The 21,758-nt window shown below is 48.9% G+C and overlaps 12 protein-coding genes across 12 annotated transcripts; 6 read left to right on the top strand and 6 right to left on the bottom strand.

Annotated features, from left to right (window-relative positions):
• Positions 1-19: 19 nt before the first annotated feature.
• Positions 20-1,368, bottom strand: FPRO_07374 (uncharacterized protein; the record flags this gene model as incomplete). The annotated part of the gene is made up of 2 exons (XM_031234576.1): positions 20-1,312; positions 1,363-1,368. The coding sequence occupies 2 exons, from the start codon at positions 1,366-1,368 to the stop codon at positions 20-22; spliced, it is 1,299 nt and encodes a 432-aa protein (XP_031084300.1).
• A 558-nt stretch (positions 1,369-1,926) lies between these two features.
• Positions 1,927-3,651, top strand: FPRO_07375 (putative homogentisate 1,2-dioxygenase; the record flags this gene model as incomplete). The annotated part of the gene is made up of 3 exons (XM_031234575.1): positions 1,927-2,859; positions 2,922-3,276; positions 3,335-3,651. The coding sequence occupies 3 exons, from the start codon at positions 1,927-1,929 to the stop codon at positions 3,649-3,651; spliced, it is 1,605 nt and encodes a 534-aa protein (XP_031084299.1).
• A 164-nt stretch (positions 3,652-3,815) lies between these two features.
• Positions 3,816-6,703, bottom strand: FPRO_07376 (uncharacterized protein; the record flags this gene model as incomplete). Its single annotated transcript, XM_031234574.1, has 4 exons — positions 3,816-5,069; positions 5,130-5,180; positions 5,235-5,363; positions 5,417-6,703. 4 exons carry the CDS (start codon positions 6,701-6,703, stop codon positions 3,816-3,818), a joined length of 2,721 nt encoding a protein of 906 aa, XP_031084298.1.
• Positions 6,704-7,871: 1,168 nt separating this feature from the next.
• FPRO_07377 (uncharacterized protein) lies at positions 7,872-9,452 on the bottom strand (the record flags this gene model as incomplete). The annotated part of the gene is made up of 6 exons (XM_031234573.1): positions 7,872-8,068; positions 8,128-8,162; positions 8,223-8,686; positions 8,737-8,896; positions 8,952-9,236; positions 9,286-9,452. The coding sequence occupies 6 exons, from the start codon at positions 9,450-9,452 to the stop codon at positions 7,872-7,874; spliced, it is 1,308 nt and encodes a 435-aa protein (XP_031084297.1).
• A 656-nt stretch (positions 9,453-10,108) lies between these two features.
• On the bottom strand, positions 10,109-10,905 carry FPRO_07378 (uncharacterized protein; the record flags this gene model as incomplete). The annotated part of the gene is made up of 3 exons (XM_031234572.1): positions 10,109-10,250; positions 10,314-10,795; positions 10,846-10,905. 3 exons carry the CDS (start codon positions 10,903-10,905, stop codon positions 10,109-10,111), a joined length of 684 nt encoding a protein of 227 aa, XP_031084296.1.
• Positions 10,906-11,250: 345 nt separating this feature from the next.
• On the top strand, positions 11,251-11,889 carry FPRO_07379 (uncharacterized protein; the record flags this gene model as incomplete). The annotated part of the gene is made up of 2 exons (XM_031234570.1): positions 11,251-11,354; positions 11,406-11,889. 2 exons carry the CDS (start codon positions 11,251-11,253, stop codon positions 11,887-11,889), a joined length of 588 nt encoding a protein of 195 aa, XP_031084295.1.
• Positions 11,890-12,520: 631 nt separating this feature from the next.
• FPRO_07380 (uncharacterized protein) lies at positions 12,521-13,512 on the bottom strand (the record flags this gene model as incomplete). The annotated part of the gene is made up of 5 exons (XM_031234569.1): positions 12,521-12,558; positions 12,612-12,775; positions 12,827-13,071; positions 13,129-13,295; positions 13,362-13,512. 5 exons carry the CDS (start codon positions 13,510-13,512, stop codon positions 12,521-12,523), a joined length of 765 nt encoding a protein of 254 aa, XP_031084294.1.
• Positions 13,513-13,977: 465 nt separating this feature from the next.
• On the top strand, positions 13,978-14,931 carry FPRO_07381 (FOX2-Hydratase-dehydrogenase-epimerase, peroxisomal; the record flags this gene model as incomplete). The annotated part of the gene is made up of 1 exon (XM_031234568.1): positions 13,978-14,931. The coding sequence occupies one exon, from the start codon at positions 13,978-13,980 to the stop codon at positions 14,929-14,931; it is 954 nt and encodes a 317-aa protein (XP_031084293.1).
• Positions 14,932-15,460: 529 nt separating this feature from the next.
• On the top strand, positions 15,461-15,937 carry FPRO_07382 (uncharacterized protein; the record flags this gene model as incomplete). The annotated part of the gene is made up of 1 exon (XM_031234567.1): positions 15,461-15,937. One exon carries the CDS (start codon positions 15,461-15,463, stop codon positions 15,935-15,937), a length of 477 nt encoding a protein of 158 aa, XP_031084292.1.
• Positions 15,938-16,301: 364 nt separating this feature from the next.
• Positions 16,302-17,351, bottom strand: FPRO_07383 (putative alcohol dehydrogenase I-ADH1; the record flags this gene model as incomplete). The annotated part of the gene is made up of 1 exon (XM_031234566.1): positions 16,302-17,351. The coding sequence occupies one exon, from the start codon at positions 17,349-17,351 to the stop codon at positions 16,302-16,304; it is 1,050 nt and encodes a 349-aa protein (XP_031084291.1).
• A 470-nt stretch (positions 17,352-17,821) lies between these two features.
• Positions 17,822-19,732, top strand: FPRO_07384 (trichothecene efflux pump; the record flags this gene model as incomplete). The annotated part of the gene is made up of 3 exons (XM_031234565.1): positions 17,822-18,464; positions 18,524-19,231; positions 19,293-19,732. 3 exons carry the CDS (start codon positions 17,822-17,824, stop codon positions 19,730-19,732), a joined length of 1,791 nt encoding a protein of 596 aa, XP_031084290.1.
• A 965-nt stretch (positions 19,733-20,697) lies between these two features.
• Positions 20,698-21,680, top strand: FPRO_07385 (uncharacterized protein; the record flags this gene model as incomplete). The annotated part of the gene is made up of 2 exons (XM_031234564.1): positions 20,698-21,008; positions 21,074-21,680. The coding sequence occupies 2 exons, from the start codon at positions 20,698-20,700 to the stop codon at positions 21,678-21,680; spliced, it is 918 nt and encodes a 305-aa protein (XP_031084289.1).
• Between the last annotated feature and the right edge of the window lie 78 nt (positions 21,681-21,758).

Genomic DNA, 21,758 nt, shown 5'->3' with positions numbered 1-21,758 from the left:
ATATGCATACACTGACACTTTATGAAGCGTTCTCGGCTAGCGTATCATCAACCATGCGCTGCGCCGACCCCAAATAATTAATAGGATCACAGAGCCTCTCCAGATCACTCATAGGCAGATGCTGAGTCACCCTCTCATCCTTCTTCAGTGTATCAAGCAACGTACTTCCATCCTTACTCTCAATGGTCACCTTACAAGCCTCATACACAATATCGTGAGCATCCTGTCTTCCAACATACTTAGCCAACGCCATCATCAACGCCTCACCAACAATAAGTCCCCTTGTAGAAGCGAGATTAGCCGCCATACGCTCCTTGTCCACAACAAGGCCAGCAAGCGCAAACTCAGCTTGGTGAAGGGCTCCAACTGCTATGACGAAGCTTTCAGGTATGGCTACCCATTCTAGATGCCAAGGTCCTGATGCACGCTCAAAGTCGGACACCATGCCGTCAAGAACGAGACTGGCGTTGGAGCGTAGGATTTTGGAGGCGGCGAGGATGACCTCGCTGGAGATGGGATTGCGCTTTTGGGGCATTGTGGAGGAAGCGCCGCGGTGGGGGACGAAGGGTTCAGCGACTTCGCCGAGCTCGTTGGAGGACATGATGATTAGGTCCAGGGCAATTTTACCGAGGGAGCCGCCGATGAGGGCGAGGAAGTTGGCCACTTCAGCAATACCATCACGGGCTACATGCCAGGTAATTGTAGGGTTTTGCAGGCCGAGTTCCGCAGCGAGTTGCTTCCTCACATTGACGCCCGCTGGGCCATCACCGAGGGATGCCAAAGTCCCCGCTGCCCCTCCATACTGAACGACAAGAGCACGACTCTTGAGCTGCTGAAGGCGTTCCCTGTGGCGATACAGACTTGATAGCCACACAGCGCATTTGTAGCCAAAGGTGACAGGCAGAGCATGCTGGAGATGCGTCCTTCCAGCCATTGGCGTATCACGATAGGTAACAGCCAGGTCTTGCAAGGCATTTATAACGCCTGCCAACTTGGTCCCAACGATATCGAGACCAGACTTGATCTGTAAGACGCTTGCGGTATCCATAATATCTTGTGTTGTAGCACCCCAGTGCAGATACTTTCCAGCAGAGCCGCACATGTCATTCAACTGACGTACAAGAGGGAGTATGGGATAGCCCACGACATCCGTCTCGTTACGCAGCCGATCCATGTCGAGACTGGTGGCATTGGCTTTGGAGGTGATGTCGGCTGCGGCGTCGGAGGGAATGACATTGCATTGGGCTTGAGCTCGTGCTAGAGCAGCTTCAACGTCGACGCATCTGTCGATGTAGGCTTGGTCGCTAAAGACCTGTAGAGGAAGTTAGTCAATTGTTGGAATGAGAGGGTTGGTACGGTGACTTGCATTGCGAATCTCGTCGGTACCAAACAAGTTCCGGAATATCACAGAGTCAATTGCGCTGACTGAACCAATTGCGCGACGCTGAACAAGCGTTGTCAGCTGTATACGCGCATTCCAGCGGTGTGGATGAGCTTGAGTTAGTTGGGTGAGCACCCTGCAAGATTGGCGTGTGCGCAGCATGATTGGCAGTAGAAAGGAAACTCAATGATAGTACTCTAGGCGCAGTAATCAGGCAAATACCGTAATTTGATATCAATTGGTAGTCCCACACGTTGTAAATTAATTTAAACATACGAGTTATCTCAAGGTTGAGGGGTAAGAATGATGCCTCTGAAAGGTCTCATTATGTGGGAGCTCCATATCCCCACATGCGACGTCAGGTCTCCCACTTACTGGCCCATTTGTGCATCTGCCGTTCGGTAATAAACATGGGACTTACAGAATCTCTCTACTAATACGCCCAGAGAATAAAAGGAAAATGAACCATTAGATTAGATCCAAAACATCCTCAACTTGAACAATCACATCAAACCCCCAAGAAGAATTACACATCAAACATCAGCATGGTCGCCGCTATCAAGAGACGTGAGCCCGCCACAGATCCCCAGAAAGTCTTCCACTACACAGACCTCCAGCGCACCAAACCTACCCGCGAGAATGACCCCTATGAGTACCAAGCAGGCTGGGGTAACCGCCATCAATCAGAGGCCATCCCCGGCACTCTCCCCGCCGGCCAAAACAACCCTCAAGACAGAGGTTTTGGTCTGTACACTGAGGGTATCACCTACTCTGCTTTCGCAGCTCCTCGCGGCCTCAACATGAGCACTTACATGTATCGTGCTCGACCATCAGCTGCTCATCAGGGATATTCTAGTATTGAGACAAAGTCTCATATCGAGAACTGCTTTTTGTCGTTAAATCCCAGGGTTGAGCCTTTGTACCAGCAGGCCGAGTGGTCGCCTTTTCCACTGCCGAAGGATGATGAAACGATTGACTTTACGGATGGGTTACATACACTTGCTGGAAGTGGCGATCCCAATCTTCGTCAGGGCATCGCTGTGTATGTTTACATGATCAATGCTTCTATGATCAACAAGGCATATTGCAACACTGACGGCGACTTTCTCATCACTCCTCAACTCGGCATCATAGACATCCAAACCGAGATGGGTCGTCTCTTCGTACAGCCAGGTGAGATTTGCGTTATCCAGCGTGGTGTGCGCTTCCGCATCAATCTTGCAGACGGTGTTCCTGTTGCTCGTGGCCATATCGCTGAAGTCTGGGGATCTATGTGGGAGCTGCCTGACTTGGGACCCATCGGAGGACATGGCCTGGCAAACCCACGAGACTTTCTATATCCTGTTGCTCATATCGACGAGGATCTACATGTTCCTTTTAAAATTGTCGTTAAGAATAACGGAAAGCATGTTGCCATCAGTCAGGATCATAGTCCATTTGACGTTGTTGCCTGGCATGGGAATGCAGTTCCCTATAAGGTGAGCTACCAATACAGCGATGCTAGCAAGACAAAGACACGTACTAACTACATGTATCATAGTACGATTTGACAAAGTTTGCGTCTCAGAACAGTACCAGTATTGATCACACAGATCCCAGCATCAACACTGTTCTGACAGCTAAATCATTCGATCCCCACGTTCCGCTCGCTGACTATCTATGGTTTGGTCCCCGCTGGGACGTAGCGAGCAACTCGTTGCGCGCACCTTACTATCATCGAAACAGCGCGACTGAGATGTTAGCTTGTATTTACGGGGCAGGTCTCGGTCGGTCCGATGACTTCTTGCCCGGTGGTTGTAGCTACGAGGGTGGACATACTCCCCACGGGGGGTTTGGTGAGGAGTATATCACGGAAGCTATCTTGCAGCACAATGAACCACGCAGAATCTTGGAAAGTGAGTTAATTCCCATATTCTATAGTGTGCTATGGTAGCAGTGCTGACCTGAAAGCAGACCAAATGACGATCATGGTTGAATCGTCACGTACATTCCTGTTCACAGAGTATGCTCGAGAGATCTGTGGTGTTCTTCACAAACAAGCCACGGATTACCGAGTTTGGGATAATCTTCCCGATCGTTTCTCAGCACATCCTTTGACCAAACAGCTTCTTGAGCGTGTTGCAAAGGATAAGTTTAACCAGAAGAAGGCGGTTGACTACTATCATTCTGTTCAATTGCTCGATGCCAAGGGCCAGCCTACGCAAGTCCTGCCTCACGAGACTAATGGCCATGCAAAGATTAGTGCAGTCGATGCAGCGGTTTGGAATTAGAACAACTTTGTGGATTTATCTTGAGCAAAGCAATGCCGTGTATTTGTGTTTAATAGCGCTATAGGCTCTCACGTTTGAATGGTATCCTGTCCGATAACAAACCTCTTTATGTGCTTGAGTGATTGTACATGCAAAACCGCCAGCGTTCCAAGTGCGAGCTCGCTTCAATCACCACCCAAACGGTCGTCGACTTCGATCAAAGAGTCACTCATGATCCGTAGAATATGACACAGTTCTTTCGCATTCCACTTCCCAACCTCCTCTAGTAAGCTCGCAAACTCGAGCAAGATCATCTTGGCAGCATTATATCCCGCTTCACACACTGTTCCAGAGAAGCTAATACTTCCTCCATTATGTATAAACTGACTGGCGGTGTTATCCCCAGCATTCTCTACTATAGACATTGGATCACATAGGTTAGTCCAGTCCATGTCGTTGAGTAACTCAAATGACTCTGTGTCAGCATCAGTATGTCCTTCGTTCGGCTTCATCATAAAGACGTAGAGTCCTAGGACAAGCGCAGCTGTGAATAAAGACATATCGGAATGCAGCATAACGCCGTCGTTTGCTCTTCGACGACTCATGGCGACGTAGATACCCGCGGCGTGAAGACAGGCACGTCTTGCATATTGGGTCTGACTCCAGTTGGAGATCTCTTGTAAGGCAGCGTATGCGCTCTCAGCTCCGTTCCGACCAGAGGCCATTTCGAAGATCTCAAGATTGGCCAGTACGTTGAGGTTCAAGAAGTGCCACTGCGCGATACAGTTGGGGTTTCTATACCGAAGAAACCTCGAGTAGTTTGTGTAGATGTCGCCCAGCACACGTAACGTGTTGTTACCAGTCTCAGTCGATGCATCCACACTTGCGGTAGGCCTCTCTCTATTGCTGTCATTTGCTCCTCTCGTTTGATGTTGATGCTGGAGAATGCGAGCCCAGACAACAGAGAGCAGGCCAGTCATTCCAATCGGCGACGTTTCTTGAAGTGGCGTCAATGTGATGGATGGAGTGTGCATTCGTATTATAACAGGTTCTGTAGTTGCACTTGTGCCAGCATTGCGACAGCTCCTCCACGACCTTGCTGACGAGGAGCGATACAGGTCGATCGACGTCGACATCTCCAACTGCACCACGGGAGTGCAGATGAGTGGCTCTGTGTTTAGTCTTGACGCCCACCATGCATCGATCATGATCAGCGTCGATATTAATCTTGAAGCAATCGTCATGGTCAGCATTTGCAGATCTAAGATACCAAGGGCAGCATACCTCTTGAAGCTTTCGGTTCGAGCCCACGCCTTCCACGCCCAGTCATCGCTTTGCGCTGGGTCATGGACAAGTCTGGCGGAATTCGCCTGACTTAGTAAAGTGTCGATGCTGAATGATGAAGGTCGTGGCATCAGTAACCCCGACATTTTCACGAGCTATAAGTGCATCGTTTTGTCAGCTTACCAAGAAGGGGAAGCAGGACAGCTTAAACGTACGTTCATGGTCTGGTTGTAAAGCATCCTGGATAAGAAAGCATCGCGAGCACCCTATGATCAGTCTCAGCATTTGATCCCCAGATCCGAGTATCAGAGGGGGTTTACGTGGGGTGAGCTTATTGACCAGGCCATCAGTAGCAGGGCCGCCGAAGCGAGGCGCTCAACAAGCTGCGCCGACCCTTCTGGGCCGAAGGATGGTGTCGCTAATTGAGAACAGCACTTCTCGGTAGCTGCCTGTACATAGTCAGTATGGTCCTTCATTCGGACACGGACGGCAGTGAGATTACAGGCAAGTAGTGTGCTGTGAAAGGCTTCACATATGAAGAGTCTAGAATGGCTAATCCCAGGAGACACAAGGAGAAGACGACTGAGTTAGATGCTGACTTTGCTGAGAAGGTGGGTTGGTGTATAAACGGCACGAGAGAGTGAGGTTGTCGAAAGGCAATAGTGAGACCGAGGTTTAGTAGTCGCGCTGGTAGAAAGTCAACGCTAGAACCAAGCGAACCGAACTCTCGGATGAGGTCCTGTCGCTTTTCTTCATCCATTCCCCATCGCGATTCATTCTCGGTACCGATGGTAGAGCTTGGTGAAGACTGCGAAATAGAGACATCTGTAAAAATACCGTCACCCCGGTAATTCACCACGTCCGCCCAGACTTTGGAAGCAATCTGACTTGCTGAGTGCGTTCGATTCCGTGGCCATAACGCAGCTACCCTGGCGAAGCGCTCCAGCGGAATGCTGCTGACAGGGTCGACGCTGTTGCTCGAGGCCTGCGAACCACGGACGCCGGGTGAAGTCTCGCCGAGACCAAAGTCAAGAAAGTCTAGATGGCTAAGGTTCGGTTGTAAGAATTCCAAAGCACCAGCATAATGCAACAAATCTGTGTTGCTCATTGACGCGAGGGCTGCCTCGTTATTTCCCCAAGGGGCTGCCGAGGTAGCAGTGTGAGAATGAAATACATTTGCCCTTGTACTCAACGATACTCCAGGACTGAGAAATTCGGCATTGGCGGTGAATAAGGTAGGAGTCGCTGTCTCCAGTGTTGTCTCTACCAAATGATGCGAGAAGCTCATCGGCGATAGTTCATTATCATGCTGGCCAATAGCAGGGGAGCTATTCGACGGTCGTCGATCATCGAAAGAGTCTTCCAGACCCAGCTTCGTCGATTCGTTCGGTTGTTCGTGGAGAGCTTGGAGCATTGATACCGTAGCCAACGCATCAAGATCAGATGTTGAAAACTGCGCCATCGAATGATCGACAGTTATAGAACTATCCTCCTGGTGTTGCGGCTGCCCATTATCGCGCACAGGATTATTTTCTTGCTGATTTGTCTCGCCTTCTGAACCTTCTTCCGGCTCCGGCGGAGGTATTGAACACACGTTTATGGAATCGGCCAGGACACTTTGTCGGCGCTGTCGGCTCTTCTCGTTCGCTGAGACATCGGATCGTCGGCGCTCTCTTTGTGAAGTGTCGCTGTTTGGGTGAAAGTATCTAACGTGGCGAAGGAGGACATCGCTATGGCCGTCAATACCAGTGGTGACAGAGACTAGAGATGGCTTCTTACCTCCGTGCATAGCCGCGACCGCATGTATCGCATCGATATGGCTTCTCCCCTGTATCTAAGCATGGGTTAATTTGGCAATTGAAATGGTTCCATGTGGGGATGATCGTACGAGAGCGCTCGTGGCGGAGAAGATGCTCTGTTTTGTGAAACGTTCGATGACAGTATGAGCAGCCTTTCATGGTCCTAAAGACGCGCAGTTGGCATTGGATAGAGATCTCAGGTAAGGAACACGAGTCCTAAACAATTCCGCGAGGTAAAAGGAACACTCTAAACATGTCAAGGGCCATGAATAATGCTCTGAAGCTGCGGCTCCGCTGGTGCAGTCGCGACAATGACGAAATCTGGGGTTGTCGCGGGGTAAGAAAACACCAATCTCTCACCTATTGTTTTTGTCTCACATGCGAGGCATCTAACCAACCCCTGAGAAAGAGAAATGCGGTCTGGGCTCTGCTCTGCTCTGCACCTGGTACCGCTTCATCTGCCGAAGCAGATCGACAAGGTCAAGCGGAAGATCCGGGGTACATGGATTACAGAGGCTCGGCCTTTCCAAAGCAGCCAATCAGATAGTGTCTAGTTGAGTAGATGACCTCTACCCCGCAATCCTGATGATATAGTTTAATAACAGTTGTAATAGCTCGGTTAAACGGGCGCTGGCTTAGAATTACTTACCCTGTATCTATGTGGGGCTTTTCATGACCATGGCTGGCTGTATGTGGGACAACATATCATAATAACTGGACCAGCATATCTAACATGGGATAGCACACAACATAAAATTACAATGAAAGTCGTGAGTAGAAATTCATATTTATAGATGGTTACTCTAATGCCCAACCAGACCATGGTTGTACCTACTTAGTTGTATTGAGACAAAAACGCTTCCGCACTCTCAAGCTCTCTTTTGATAGCCTGAACATGAGCTGCACTTCGCGGCTTAATATTAACTTTATAGGGTAATGGACACACCAAGTTCGCCGATGTATATGCATCTTGATCCAGCGGTTTAACTTTGCCGGTCACAGGATCGATTGGTTCAGAGAATTCAAACGCCCACAGTAGCTTCGCAGTGATTCGCCACATACTGCGCTCGGCCAGATGGATTCCGGGGCAGATACGTCGTCCAGCACCATACCCATAGTGATGTAAAGGTACAAGTTAGCGAGTTGCTCTATATGTTATTATTGAGGGGTGGACTTATCTCGTTTCTCATAATCTGGACCTACTGTGTATTCGTTTGCTAGCTTTGTATGAGACAGATAGCGGTCAGGGTCGAAGGTGTCATGACTGCCATAGTAATCCTTGTCGTGATGCATAGCCCATACTCCGACGAAGATAGTACTTCCCTTAGGGATCAACATTCCATCGTAGTAGTCATCTATCAAAAGGTTAGTTACTGCGCGAACATTCCAGTCCAGTCCAACCTAGTAGACTTACCCTTGGTAACGGTATGAGGCAATCCTAGATCGGAACTATACCAATGTTTAGTAAGCACTCTGATAAAGAAAATACCAACTCCAAGGTAAACTTACGTTGGCCTCCATCGCAAACCCTCCTTGACGATAGCATTGACATAAGGCATCTTCGCAAAATCCGAAAAAACAGGCGCTCGTTCCGTACCGCAAACAGCATCAATCTCCACTCTCGCTTTCTCCTGAAACTTGGGATATTTCGCCAAAGCCAAGATCAAAGTGAGAATTTGGTTCGCCGTGGTATCAGCACCTGCTTCCATCAACTCGCCAAAAAGGTTGTTGAAGGCGTGCTGCGACATGGGCCAACCGTTCTTTTCATACTCATCCAACTTCATATCGATCATACACTCTCGACGATCACCTCTTGCTCGTCGATCATCGACCATTGCTCGTGCTTGGCTCCAGACTTTATCCATGTGATCTCGCATCTTGTAGACGCGGGACTTCCATTGTCCGGGGATGTACCAGAGCCATGGAATTAGGTCGACGGGAGGTGTCGCACCGGGTTCGATCGCCTCGAGCCACTATAAGCAGAGTTAGACATACAGAGATGAGAAGTAAAAGCCTGATTCACCTTTTCAATCATGGCGGAGACATCTTTGTACCAGAATGAATCCAGAGTGGTCGCTCGGAAGCCCCAGGCCAGAATAGCAGCCACAGAAGAGGCGTAAAGGCGCGAATACGAGTAGAAGTTGCTAGGATCATCCAAGAGACGGTTCATCAAGATAACAGCCCTAGAGAACGCCAGGTCAGCTCTCGTTCACTCCATCAAGGTGCAAGACTACCTACTCAGTCTCTTGAACCCTGAAATGCTTCTCATCCAAAGACTTAGGGTTCAAATTGCGCGTCACGACAGTTCTCTTTTCTCGCCAAGATGGACTCTGACACTCCATGGTCATATGATCGCCTCTCGTGATGAAGAGCGGGACGATGTTTGGAGGCCGGTCCGAGTAGATGCTTCCCTTCTTATCGAGAAGCTCATGAACGGCTTTGCGGTCACAGATCACAATGATATTGCCAGAACCAATCTTGAGAGAGAAGATTTTGCCGTACTGCAGAGACCATTCCATGAACCTGGGAATTGTTAGCGACAACTTGACCCTTGTAATTCAAGTTTTCTTACTTCTTTCCGAGGCCGGTGGTTGGAATCATGTGCATGTTGCCGAGAATCGGGACCGTAGGAGGCCCCGGAGGCATTCGAGGATCCCGTCTGCCAATCCGGAGCAGCCAATACACCGTTAGAGCCGCCACGGCACCTACAAGACCGTATATGAAAATGGGGGAGGCCATATTGATTCCTGTGTCTGGTCTCTCACGATGCGTAAAATGCGGTTGCTCACAGATATGACTATGAAACAGAAATGATCACCATGTTCGAGTCAATCTGGGTTGGGGAAGCTTATACAGAAAACCCCCTCATATTCTTTGGCCTCGAGCTACAGAAGAAATCCAGACCCAGATTAGCCGATGTTAGTGTACACTATCTATGCGTTTTGGGACCTCCGAAGTTGGTGCGAAGCTTCGGCTTGAGCTATCGAGTTAAACACTAACCAACTCTGCCACTTTGTGTTTCCCCGCAATTTCCAGTGGCTATACAGCGCTGATAGCCTGTAGCTATAACCCATGGTTACGACGCATAGTACTCGGTACAGAGCATTCTATGATGTAAGATATAGAATTAAACTGTTATTTAATTGCATGCTGAATGGTTATTATCCGACCTTCAGAATTACAAGAAAAAAACCAGATGTACAAGCTAAACTATCCAAGAACTGAATTGACTACTTCTATTCTATATTCCTGACAAAAGCCCCGTGAAGCTTGAGACTAGAACGTGTGATTGTGAGATGCATCTTTGTGAGCAGCCAGGTGACAAATATGATTCGCGGGTAAACTTAATAATCCGGATAAACATGTTTTAATATCTATCTGATGTGCTATCCGATCTAGTCTTGTATCCCCAGATGACCGTTAAACGCCTGAGACCGATGTGTTTCGCTGCGGACGCAATTCGCCTTTGAACCATCAATAAACTCGTGCATTCGATCCGATCGCTCCAATGCATTCCACTCTTCCTCCGATCCCATCCTACAACGATCGATAGATCAGTCCAAGTGATACCAAGAGTGGTCGACCGGGCAATGGACTCACCTTAGCCACAGGCTTGCCATGCTCGTATCTCGACATTCCTTCAGCACCAGCGCACTCTGAACATGAGGAGAGCCGGAGACTAATCCCTTAGCGAATTGAGCTAGTCTATCGAGCATCTCATTTCTCAAAGCCTCGCTCTTGGCCCAATAGTGCTTCACTACGACGAAGCTTTGCACAGAATCCCTTTCGACATCATCAGCCCTCTTAAGAAAGCCTGCGTACTCATCGTAGTGATGGAGGTCGTAGTCCGGGCTATCCAGACCTTGGGCTGTTCGTAAAAGTTTATCCTTGTCAACAAGTGCCATCTCTCTTTTGAAGATATCTGATGAAACATGGTCGATGAAGAATCCAATTGGGTGCGTGTATCCTTCTAGGCCCCAGAGCGTGTCGGGTTCACCATCGACATCTTGACCCCAGTAGTACGAGTCGCCGTATGGCTCTGTAGCTGATACCTTGCACAATTCAACAAGCCGATCTTTCCACTGATAAACTGTGTCAGTTGATTTTTATAAAGAGGAATGTTCATGCTTACAAGATCAATAGCTCCATCTCGCCCGACGACGCGTGCAATAACAAAGAACTTGCGTGTCATGGTCACTTACTTAGATACAGGAATTCGGATTAGCTCAGGAACAAGCCTTATGGGTTGTGTTAGATAAAGATAGTATTGCTTTGGATGTTCGTGATGGCAGAGGCGGCGTATTATCGGCGCACCGATCACTGAGCCAAGATGCTACTCCAGAGCGGAGCTATCAACGGGCGCACTAATTTCGGTAGATGCAACATCCGCGTGATATTGGCCATTCCTCGGTGAAAGATCACTCTGGTTAAAGTAATCATCGTTTTTCTACTCGTGCTTTTCCGATATTCTTATAAATCTGCTTAATATTCGTGCTTCATAGGCCCATCTCAAGCCTAATTGTCTACTCAGTGCGCGATGCTGACCAGCCAAGCTCTCCAATTAATTACCATTCCGCATCGCCCAGCGGCCAATGCTGAAATCGGGCGAGATCTTGCGCCAGCTATTTCAATACTCAAGAAGTAAGATAGAACCGGCGCCAAATCGACATGGCTAACATACCTGCTTAACAGGGCACCTGGGCTAAAGTCCTTCTGGAGCGGCAGAAAATTCGAAGATCGATATACAAAAGTATATCTAGCTCTGTGGGAAAACCTAGAGTCATCCCATTCTTTCTTCACAAGCTCTGAATATGCAAAGTTCCACAGTGTCATTCAACCAGCTCTGAATGGGCGCAAGGTCACATGGACATCCCACGCGCTCATGGATCACTCACCCCTCAGTGACCATCCACATCTCTCAGACGCTCTGAAGTCGCCTGCTATGGAGGTTGCGTTGACGAAAGTGGTTGAAGGTGGTGTGTCGGGTTATTACTCTCAGTTTAACAAGGTGGTTACTCGTGTACTCGACGAGGAAGATGGATGTAAGGGCTACTTCATCAGTCCTCTTATTGAGAATCCTGAAGATCAACTACTATTGATCAACTGGGACTCTGTGGATGTGAGTAGAGACACTGAAGCCTTGTTGGCTATTTCTGTTTTGAAGGAACTTGACTAATCGAAGGTTAGGCTCATCATGAAGTCTTTGAGAAAAGGCCGGGGTTTAGGGAGTGTATAGATGCCTGAAGGACTACTATAAGGAGTTTGTTGTGCCCTGGCATATCGTTGATATTCGGAAAGAGGATTTGGGCGATAGAAATTAGCGTTTGCTTCTTAAATGTAATCAATCTAAGCCTTAATGATATCCCCTATTTATTGTAAGTATAATATCTTGTTACTGAGTCGGCGATCGATTGTAATAGAGCTCCCAGCACCTGTATCTGGAGCCCGCTCTTACAATCATACAGAACAGTCATATAACTCCCGCTATGATTGTAATGCCCGTCAAATTATAAAGTAGGTAATACAGCTCTCTGTTGATCTAGCGATATGAACTAGATAGAACGCCACATATAGAATCTTTAAGCCATGCTGTGTGATCTCTTTGTTGCTGAACATGCTTGGAATGATATCTCTTCTAGAGCCTTTATTTACCATCGGGGGGGAGAAAATATCAGACCTGTTATGAGGTATTAAGATAAATCTACAAAGGTATCCTAAACTTATGCTAAATTACCGAAGTCCTTTTGTCATTTAGGGTCAAGGTCCTAAGTTTTCTTTCCTCCCCTAGCTTACCTGTTATTCGCTCCTCAGCAGGCAGCATACCCACCATCCACGGTCCATTGCGCTGAAAGGTGTCAAAACGTTGCGAAACATTGCCAATAGAAGAAAAGGACTCACCGCCAGTGACATATGACGCATCGTCGCTTAACAAAAAGCACAGAACCTTGGCCACCTCGTCAGGTTTGCCCATACGACCAAGGCATGTCAACTTGCTGATCTTTTCCGAATCAAACAGCCCCTTGGCTTCGCCCGCTTCAAACATTTCAGTTCGGATCGGTCCGCTATTATCTCTGTTAGTGTGCGGTGAGCTTCTTCAGAAAGGGAGGAAGTACGGTAAAAGAGAGTTGATGCGAATACCCTCGGCGCCAAACTCGCCAGCCACGGACGATGTGAGACCAATGACTCCAAATTTACTCGATGAGTAAGCTGCATTGTGAGGGAAGCCTCTGAGGCCCGAGGTGCTCGAGATGTTGACGATGGCTCCTCCCGGGCGGGGGAGATACGGAATCTGAGCTCGCATGCACCACATGACGCCTTTGAGATTGACATCCATCATACGATCCCAATCTGACTCTTCCTGTGCGGTATGGATCAGTATCAATCTGGACTGACAAATGGCTGCTATGTAACGTACAATGGTTGCGCAAGTCGTATCACCGGCGCCACCTGCAATTCCCGCAATGTTTGCAGCTCCATCTAAACGTCCGAACTCAGCAACGGTGTTGTCAATCCACTTCTGGACTTGTTGCTGGCTTCGGACGTCAACTGTTGACGCAACTACTTTAGTGCCAGCTAGTGAGCCTACATTACACATTAGAGATGGTGTCTGTCAACTAGACGCTGGGGAGATCGAAAGTCAAGGCTCACATAATTCCTTTGTTTTGTCAAGGCCTTCGATGTTGACATCGCAAATAGCTAGACCTCCAGCTCCAAGTTCCGCTAAGCGAATTGCAGAGGCTCGCCCGATGCCTGACGCTGCGCCAGTAATTGCATATACTCTTCCTTTGATACCATACATTTTGGAGGTGTGTGCAAGGGACAATTGTGACTAGATACTACTGATTATAAAAATAAAAATGCCGAGTATATGACTTATAGTTCCATCGTGCGTTGATGAGCTGTGACGCCGCCATTGAGTTAGTTACCTGCAGTGGTCTGGCACCGTTAGCGCGCTCGGTTACAGTGACCACCTGGAAGGCGAAGCGCCTGGAGCAGAAGCGAATTCGGGCTAGGTTCGGCCTGACTATGTACAGACACGAGAGAAATGAGGGCGTGACCGACAATTACTCTTCAACACGACAAAATAGGAAAAAGTCTGTAATGTCGACGTTCAGCTTGTACCCATTCTTGGTCCTGGCCGCCTGCTTTGCCATATAAACCCGTGCCCTAGAAATTATACTAGAACTGTAATTCTCCTGTCCCCAACAGCTCAATTACTTGGCATCGCAATCTGCTTATCTCTCTACTCAGTTCCCAGTCCATAATGTCTGTCAAAGGCCGTGTTGCCATCGTCACTGGTGCAGGAGGGGGTCTTGGGCGGGAATACGCCCTCTTACTCGGAAAGCTGGGAGCCAAAGTCGTAGTGAACGACTACGGCGGTACACTCGAAGGCCAAGCCGGAACCATTACCAGAGCCCAGTCAGTGGTAGATGAGATCAAAGCGGCCGGCGGCAGTGCTATCGCCGACGGACACGACGTCTCTATCCAAGCCCAAGCTCAAGCCATCGTCGCCAATTGCCTCGCGGAATACGGCCGTGTTGATATCCTCGTCAACAATGCCGGTATCTCTGGAAAGCCAAGTTCTCACGCGGCGCTTGATGCACTGGCTTTCATGAGAGTCATTGAGATTGGCGTCCTAGGAGCACAGCTCATGACAAGTGCCGCTTGGCCTACCATGGAGAAGCAAGGACACGGTCGCATTGTCAACGTATCTTCAGATGCCATCATTGGATTCGGCGCTGGCGGTGATTGCGCCTATTCAGCTTCCAAAGGCGCAGTCTATGCCATCACGCAAGATCTTGGACGGTTCGCCCCATCATGCGGGATCAAGCTTAACGCCATTTTACCTTCGGGTGCATCACGGATGGGAGACCTCTCAGAGGCATCCAAAATGATCACGCAGACGTACTTTGAAACCAGCAAATGTGCGCCGTTGCTCGTTGCATTATGTGCTGATGAATGCCCTGTATCTGGCGTCTGCGTCGCTACGGGAGCGGGGAGAGCTGCACGTGTTGCTCTGGCGACTTTTCCTGGGCATACAAATGAAACGACAGCGGAAGGTTTCTTGGAGAATTGGAACAAGGTCATGGGTGATGAGAAGGATGTTTACATTCCCAAGGATACTCTGGATCATGTAAGATATGGAGTTCGCTTGGCATCTGGACTAGAAGTGCCCGAGTTGCCATCACTGGGCATTATACCAACCAGTAGTAAATAGCCATTATAGCGAATTAGTCTTGAAGAGCATCAATTCAATATGCAATTTACCTATTGCAAATACTGTGGCAACCTCAAAGTAAAGCAAACAATCTCTCGCCCTCACGGGAATGGTCACGCGTTGCAGCAATCTTCCAGTAAAGCGCGTGATGTAAGAATCAGCTATCTGGTCTATCAACTCAAAATACCACTCTCACTGCTTCAATTCACCGACAAGTTCTAACTTTGGGAGAGTGAGGAATTCCAATTGCCGGACAATAGCATTGGACACCTTCGGTAGCCTCGTGAGAGCATTCAAGGACCCAATTCTCGAGCCGAAGCTGGACCGTCCGAACTCCATCCGCTAACCCCTCATTTCCCTTCTGTCACTACCCTTTCAGCCACCATCGCCATGCTTTAGCCAAGGTACAGCCTCTATTTATGCTTCTTCGGAACGATGCTGTCTGAGACTACTCAAACTCTGAGTCGCACAGACAGATAACCGATAACAACTTGCATTCGCAACCACCATCTCAGATAACAGCTAAATCATGGCTCAAACCAACACGCCCAATCTGGAAGCACTTCTACGAGGCCTCCAACTCCTCGAAGACAAAGATGCACTAGCAACCCTACTCAATCGCTACTGCAACACGGCTGACGACCACAAATGGGACGAATTCGCCGACTGTTTCATCCCCAACGGTGTTCTCGGATTCGAGAGCTGGGGTGATATTGTCGGCGTTGAAAACATCGCTGCTGCTGCTCGCGGCGCAGAAGACAGATTTCAAGGTCTACAGCACTCCATGAGCAATCTGCAGTTCACAGTTGATGGAGACACAGCTGAGGGGAGATGTTATCTCTGGTTCTCTGCCACGATGGATACAAGCAAGCCTCATGAGTACCATGCCTTTGGAGGGCATTATCGGTTCAAGTTTCAGCGCACGGATAAAGGATGGAAGATAGCGAGAATGCAGCTTAAAAAGATTTGGGCGCAAAATGAGGATACAGAGCGTGTTTTCGGATAGACCTAGTCAGAAGAAGGCGACCTGGAGGGACGTTGCATACGTTATCTGGGTCTTTATCTTAATGCTCATTCTTTTGGTCCGTTATGCTGTTTAGTCAAAGTAAAAGTGATTCTGGTGATCCAGGGTTCAATCTGATGATATCTCAATAGGGCCTCAATTTAAGGCACTGAAATACCCAATTCAGATAACCTGCTCATCATTCAAGCAGCATGCGCTACCTGAACTGTGACTTTACCTATAAGGGCTTTATAAAGTCACCTCCTCATCGAACTTCACATTTATGACGCGAACGGCAATAACAATTGGACGGGTAAAGTCTCTGCCTCTGTTGCCAATTCATGTTTCTCGTCCACGCCTTAGGCTCTCAGTCCATAACAATAACCGCACGGCCCTTCAGCTTACCATCCCGTAACTGCTTGTAGGCCTTAGGTATCTCATCAAAGCTAAACCTATCAACATCAATCCTCAGCTTACCCTCCTTCGCCAGCTGACACACCTCCCTCAAGTCCTGCCTTGTACTTCCAAGGGATAGTGAAAACTTAGCACTCGTCGCCATCAGGTTCCATCCTAAACGCACAGAGCCACCTTGCATGCCAGGCACAGAGACGAATCCCTGGGGCCGAACGACACTAACTGCTAGCTGTAAGGTTGCGTTGCTCCCAACAAAGTCCACCACGCCGTCGACGCCTCGATTTGAGGTTACGCGGTCAATCTCGGCTTTTGATCTTGCATTGGAAAGGATTGCTTCGTCTGCTCCCAAATCCTTGGCGAGGGCTAGCCTCTCAGGTGAGTTGTCGACAGCAATGATGCGAGCAGAGGTGAGGAGTCGGAGGAACTGAACAGCGTATGACCCAAGCCCGCCAATGCCAATGATTAGGATGTATTGACCTGGGCGTGCATTGCGGATAATGTCCTTGCAGCTAGCGTAGGCTGTCACCCCCGCGTCAGTGAGAGGGGCATACAGAACCGGATCCTCATGACCGATAGACACGAGCTCAGTGCGAGGTACAACAAGGTACTCAGCCAAACCACCATCAAAGCCACAGCCCCTTGTCATTCCAATAGCCCCTCGCTTAAAGTGTTCGCAGTGCTGCTCGACCCCAACCTCGCAGAAATTACAGAACCCGCAGTGCCTCATGTGATGGACAACGACACTCTCTCCCTTGGACAAGTCGGTCACGGAAGACCCGAGAGCTTCAACGACGCCAGATGTTTCGTGGCCGAGAATGTAGTCTGCGTCTATGGCGGAGGCGTATGGATCACTGCCGGGTTGGCTGTCCATCATATCGAGGTCTGAGCGGCAGAGACCGACAGCCTTGACGCAAATGAGAACATCGGCAGGGCCTGGGACTGGCTTTGGTGACTCGACATACTGGCCTTCTTGTCCCCAGGCGACTAGTTTGTAAGATTTCATGATGTCTTGAAAGGTGCGATGCAAATGCTCAGACTGTATGGTTCACGGTATGAGACGGCGTGGAGGTTGCTTCGGAAGTCTTAATGAGAAGCATGAGTAATAGGAGACGAGATCGCCGGCTTGAGGTAGTTGTGTCTCTTGACTAGCGCCTTGCTTGGTGTAGGATATGAATTCGGACGATCTACAGGTACTCTCGTGACCACTTCGGCATAACATATGAATTGCAGGCGGACTGGCGCCGGACGGACTTGCACACGCTTTGAACTATAGTACCGCTATAATGTCGATCATTATAGCGTTCCGGCTGCCGTGAGATCTTGCGGGGTACAAAGAATAACATTCTATATGCCGGCTGTGGAGTATAACAGTGCCCCTTATAGCCTGATTACAATCTCCACCGATGCTGTTTGTCATCGATTTGCCAAGCTCCCTTTGATCTAATTATCTTTTACCACTTGAAACTTTTCATCATGACGAAACAAGAAGCATCCCCAGATGACATCTCGCCAGGTCACAATAACCCAGACACTCCCCTCTCAAACGAAGATGAACTTCGCTCCAAGATCTTAACCGCTGAGCGTTCCACTCTCCCGGAAGGATATTTCTTCAGCCGGGAGTTCGTCGGAACGTTTGGCGGTATCGCGTTCAGTCTTGCGGCGACATACTTTGCCTTCCAGGCTGGTGCCGGTGCCCTAATCAACATCAACCAGCAGATCGGCCCAAGTGAGAACTACTACCTGTTCTCAATCGTATGGACGGTCTCTCAGCCCATCTCTATGCTCTTGTTTGGTCGTCTCTCTGATATGTTTGGTCGCCGAAACCTTGCTCTTGGTGCCAACATTCTTGGAATAATCGGCGGTATCATTGCTGCCACTTCGCAGAGCATCAACCAACTCATTGCAGCAAATGTTCTTTTGGGTCTTGCCTCTGGCATTCCGGGTTCTTACCCTCTTTTGACGGGCGAGCTTATGACAAATAAACTCAAGTTTCTTGGTACTATCGTTGTTGTGGTGCCCAACATCATCGCCACTGGGTTCGGTCCGTATCTTGGCCTTCGACTTAGTATTCTTAGTTCATGGAGATGGATCTTTTACATCTACATCATCTTGATGGGTATGCCTCCAAGCCTCACGCAATGCAAGGATGACAAGAACCACGCTAACAACTTGTAGTAATCGGTACTACCCTCTGGTACTTCTTCTACCACCCTCCTTCGTTTGTCCAACTTCACGGAACCAGCATCAGCCGCAAAGCCGAGCTTGCAACCATCGACTGGCTTGGCACTTTTCTTCTTGTCTCGGGTCTCGTTCTCTTCCTTCTTGGGATCGCCTGGGGAGGGCAACCATACAAATGGACATCAGGTCGCGTCCTTGGTCTTCTGATCCCTGGTGCAATTTTGTCCATCGCATTCGTTCTCTATGAGGTATACGGCAAGCCTGCCAAGCCAATCGTACCCATGAAGTTCTTCAAGGATGTCCGAGGCTACACATGCGTCGTCATCATTTCCGCAATCACTGGCTGCCTTCAGACAGCCTTGTTCATCTTGTGGCCTTCTCAAGTCGCATACATCTTTGGAAGCACCACCAATGGATGGGAGGAGACTGCTTGGATGTCAAGCGTTGTGAACTTTGCAGCTTGGGCTGGTATCATCATCGTCGGGCCTCTCTTCCACGTCATCAAGCATTTACGTCTACAGCTTGTTGTCGGGTCTGCCTGGATGACAGCTTTCCTGGCGGCCATGTCGACCATCACCTACTCCAACAAGGGATCGGCTATTGCCTTCGCCTTTCTCAGCACCTTTCCCATCGGGTGGGGAGAGGTCATGACTATGTTGATGGTTCAGTACATTGTTCCGGAACGAGATCTCGGTGTTGCCTTTGGTAAGTAGCCAGGCCTGTCCAAATTCCTACTGTTTCATGACTAACCGCAATTCCCTGATAGCTGTCGTCTCCTCAGTCCGTACCATCATGGGCTCCATCTTCGCCGCTGTCTTCGTCGCCATCTACACCAACAAGCTCCCAGGCTACATGACCAGCATTGTAGTACCAGCGCTACAAAAGACGTCTCTTTCTGCAGAGGCTATCAGTGAAGTACTGGCAACAGCACCTACTGCGAGCCAGGCCGCACTCTCCGCTATCAAAGGTGTCACTCCTGAGATCTTGCGTGTCATCAACGCCAAGGTCGCAGATGCTTACGGTCACTCATATGCCTTTGTTTACTACACCGCTGCTGCTCTCGGGGCTGTTTGCCTTCTTGCGGCATTGTGTCTGCGTGACTTTGATGTTTACCTGACTGATCACGTTGCCCGCATGGTGTACAAGAAGGAAGAGACCAAGGAGGATTCGCTTGCGAAGCATATTGAGCACCCTGAAGGTGTTTGAGTCGCTTGTCTAAGTCGCTACGCCGGGAATTGTTGGTATTCAATGACTTTTTCAATTCGGTATCAGCGTATGGAGATGTCAAATCCGGTCGAGGTTTAGGTCTAGTTTGTGGAATGGCTTCAATTTAATAGTCAGTCAAAACAATGGAAATATAATAGCATCGTTTTTGATCCATAAGGGCCACGATTATCTGCAAATATTGCTTGCGATATTATGGTGGTATTCTGAAAGGGCCAGGTCATAGACTATGATTGTGTGAGTACTTGGTTTGGTGTCTGAGAGTGCCTGTGACAGTAGAGTGTCACCGTAACACTCCGTAAAATGGAATCTGTCCTAAATATAGCAGCAGGTCTGATATTCCTTGAGATTAATTGGTTAAAATGCAAGATGAAAGCTCCATAGTCTTGTCTTATCTTATCGAGTCTTTGCAGTACCAAAAACGTCAGGTGTTTTGGATGTGCATTGTCCAACAGCTTTTAACCAGTTATTGTGTGTTTATCTCTTTACCCAGTTTTCAAGTGTCCACAGATATTCCGTTATGCATTCAGCCATCTGTTGTCTTCTTTAATATACAATACCTTGCTCTAGATAACTCTATTTAGCATGAGCACGCTTCATTGAGTCTGTTGTGTTAACTTGCTAGATAATATCTTGCAAGGCTACCCTACAGAAACAACAGGACCAGGACCGGACTTGACTTTTCGCTACCCCTCTTTTCAGAGTGCGCTAACTTATAGGGGCCGCACCTGCTGTTGCCGAAGTTCTGGGGCGACTTGGAACATCTTCGGACTCGGTTTACAGCAATGTGCTAAAAATGCTGCGAGGATACAGCGCGATAGCACCTGGGAAATATGGTCCCCGTAGTGACATAAACGCATGAGCTACAAAAGCAAATGCGCTGTAAATTTACTTACTCAGGTACCCAAAATATCAGTTTGACGCCAATCTCCTTGTCTATTTCCAATATGCTCAACATTTCTCTCCAGGGACAAGTCGGCATCGTCACCGGTGCCGGTTCTGCTTATGGAATCGGACGGTCCATGGTGATAGCGGCTGCGCAGGCTGGCGCAGCTGCTGTATACGCGTGTGATCTTAACCTTAGCTACATGGATGATCTAAAGAAGGAGGTCAAAGATATGGGCCATGACACTATTATCGAGGGGCACTTTTTAGATGTCTCAAATGAGGACCAGACCGTGGCGCTATTGAGAGAGATTCTTAGGAACCATGGCCGTGTTGACTTCTTTTTCGCCAATGCTGGGTATGCCGTCTACCGGTGAGTATCTTCCTTAAATTGTGCCTTTGAAGACCGCCTACTAATGCTGGCTATGAATCTGCCAGGCCGCTACAAGATTTGACCGTGGATCACTTTAACCGCGCTGTAGATGTCATGCAGCGCGGTTGCTTTCTAGCCCTCAAGTATGGATCCCAGGCCATGAGCGTCACGTCCCCAGACAAAACCGAGGCCAAGGGCAACATCATCATCACCTCATCCTGCGCCGCCTTTGCAGGCGCCTACGCCGACACATCGTACACGGCAGTGAAAAACGCGTGCAACGGACTAGTAGAGAGCGGTTCAGTCCAGCTGTCCGCGAGCAACATCCGAGTCAACGGCATAGCACCAGGATGCACCAACTCGAGCATTTTGACAAGCTCAACGCTTTCCGAGAAGGGCGATCAGTATACTACCTCAGCTACTAAGGATGAGATCGCGGCTACTCACGCCAAGTTCTTTGAGCGCGGTGGGTTGTATAAGCAGAAGGAGAAGTTCTATAACCGTGCTGCGGATCCATCAGAGATTGCGAACTTGGCGTGCTTCTTGGCTTCCGATCTGGCACTGGCAATAAATGGGCAGATTATTCTCGCGGATAGTGGGAAGACTACGGCTGCGACGGGAGAAGGTTTTACGGGAGCTGTGAACCCAGTCCCAGCATTGTCAATGTCTTGAATGGGACTGAAGGACGGGTCAAGGGTCAGACAGAATGCATAGTTTTTCTGGTCAATACTAGAACAGGGATAACATTTT

Source organism: Fusarium proliferatum (genome assembly GCF_900067095.1).
Source record: "Fusarium proliferatum ET1 genome assembly, contig: FPRO_scaffold007, whole genome shotgun sequence".
Classification (NCBI taxonomy): Eukaryota; Fungi; Ascomycota; class Sordariomycetes; order Hypocreales; family Nectriaceae; genus Fusarium; species Fusarium proliferatum.
This window is presented reverse-complemented; position numbering and strand designations above follow the sequence as displayed.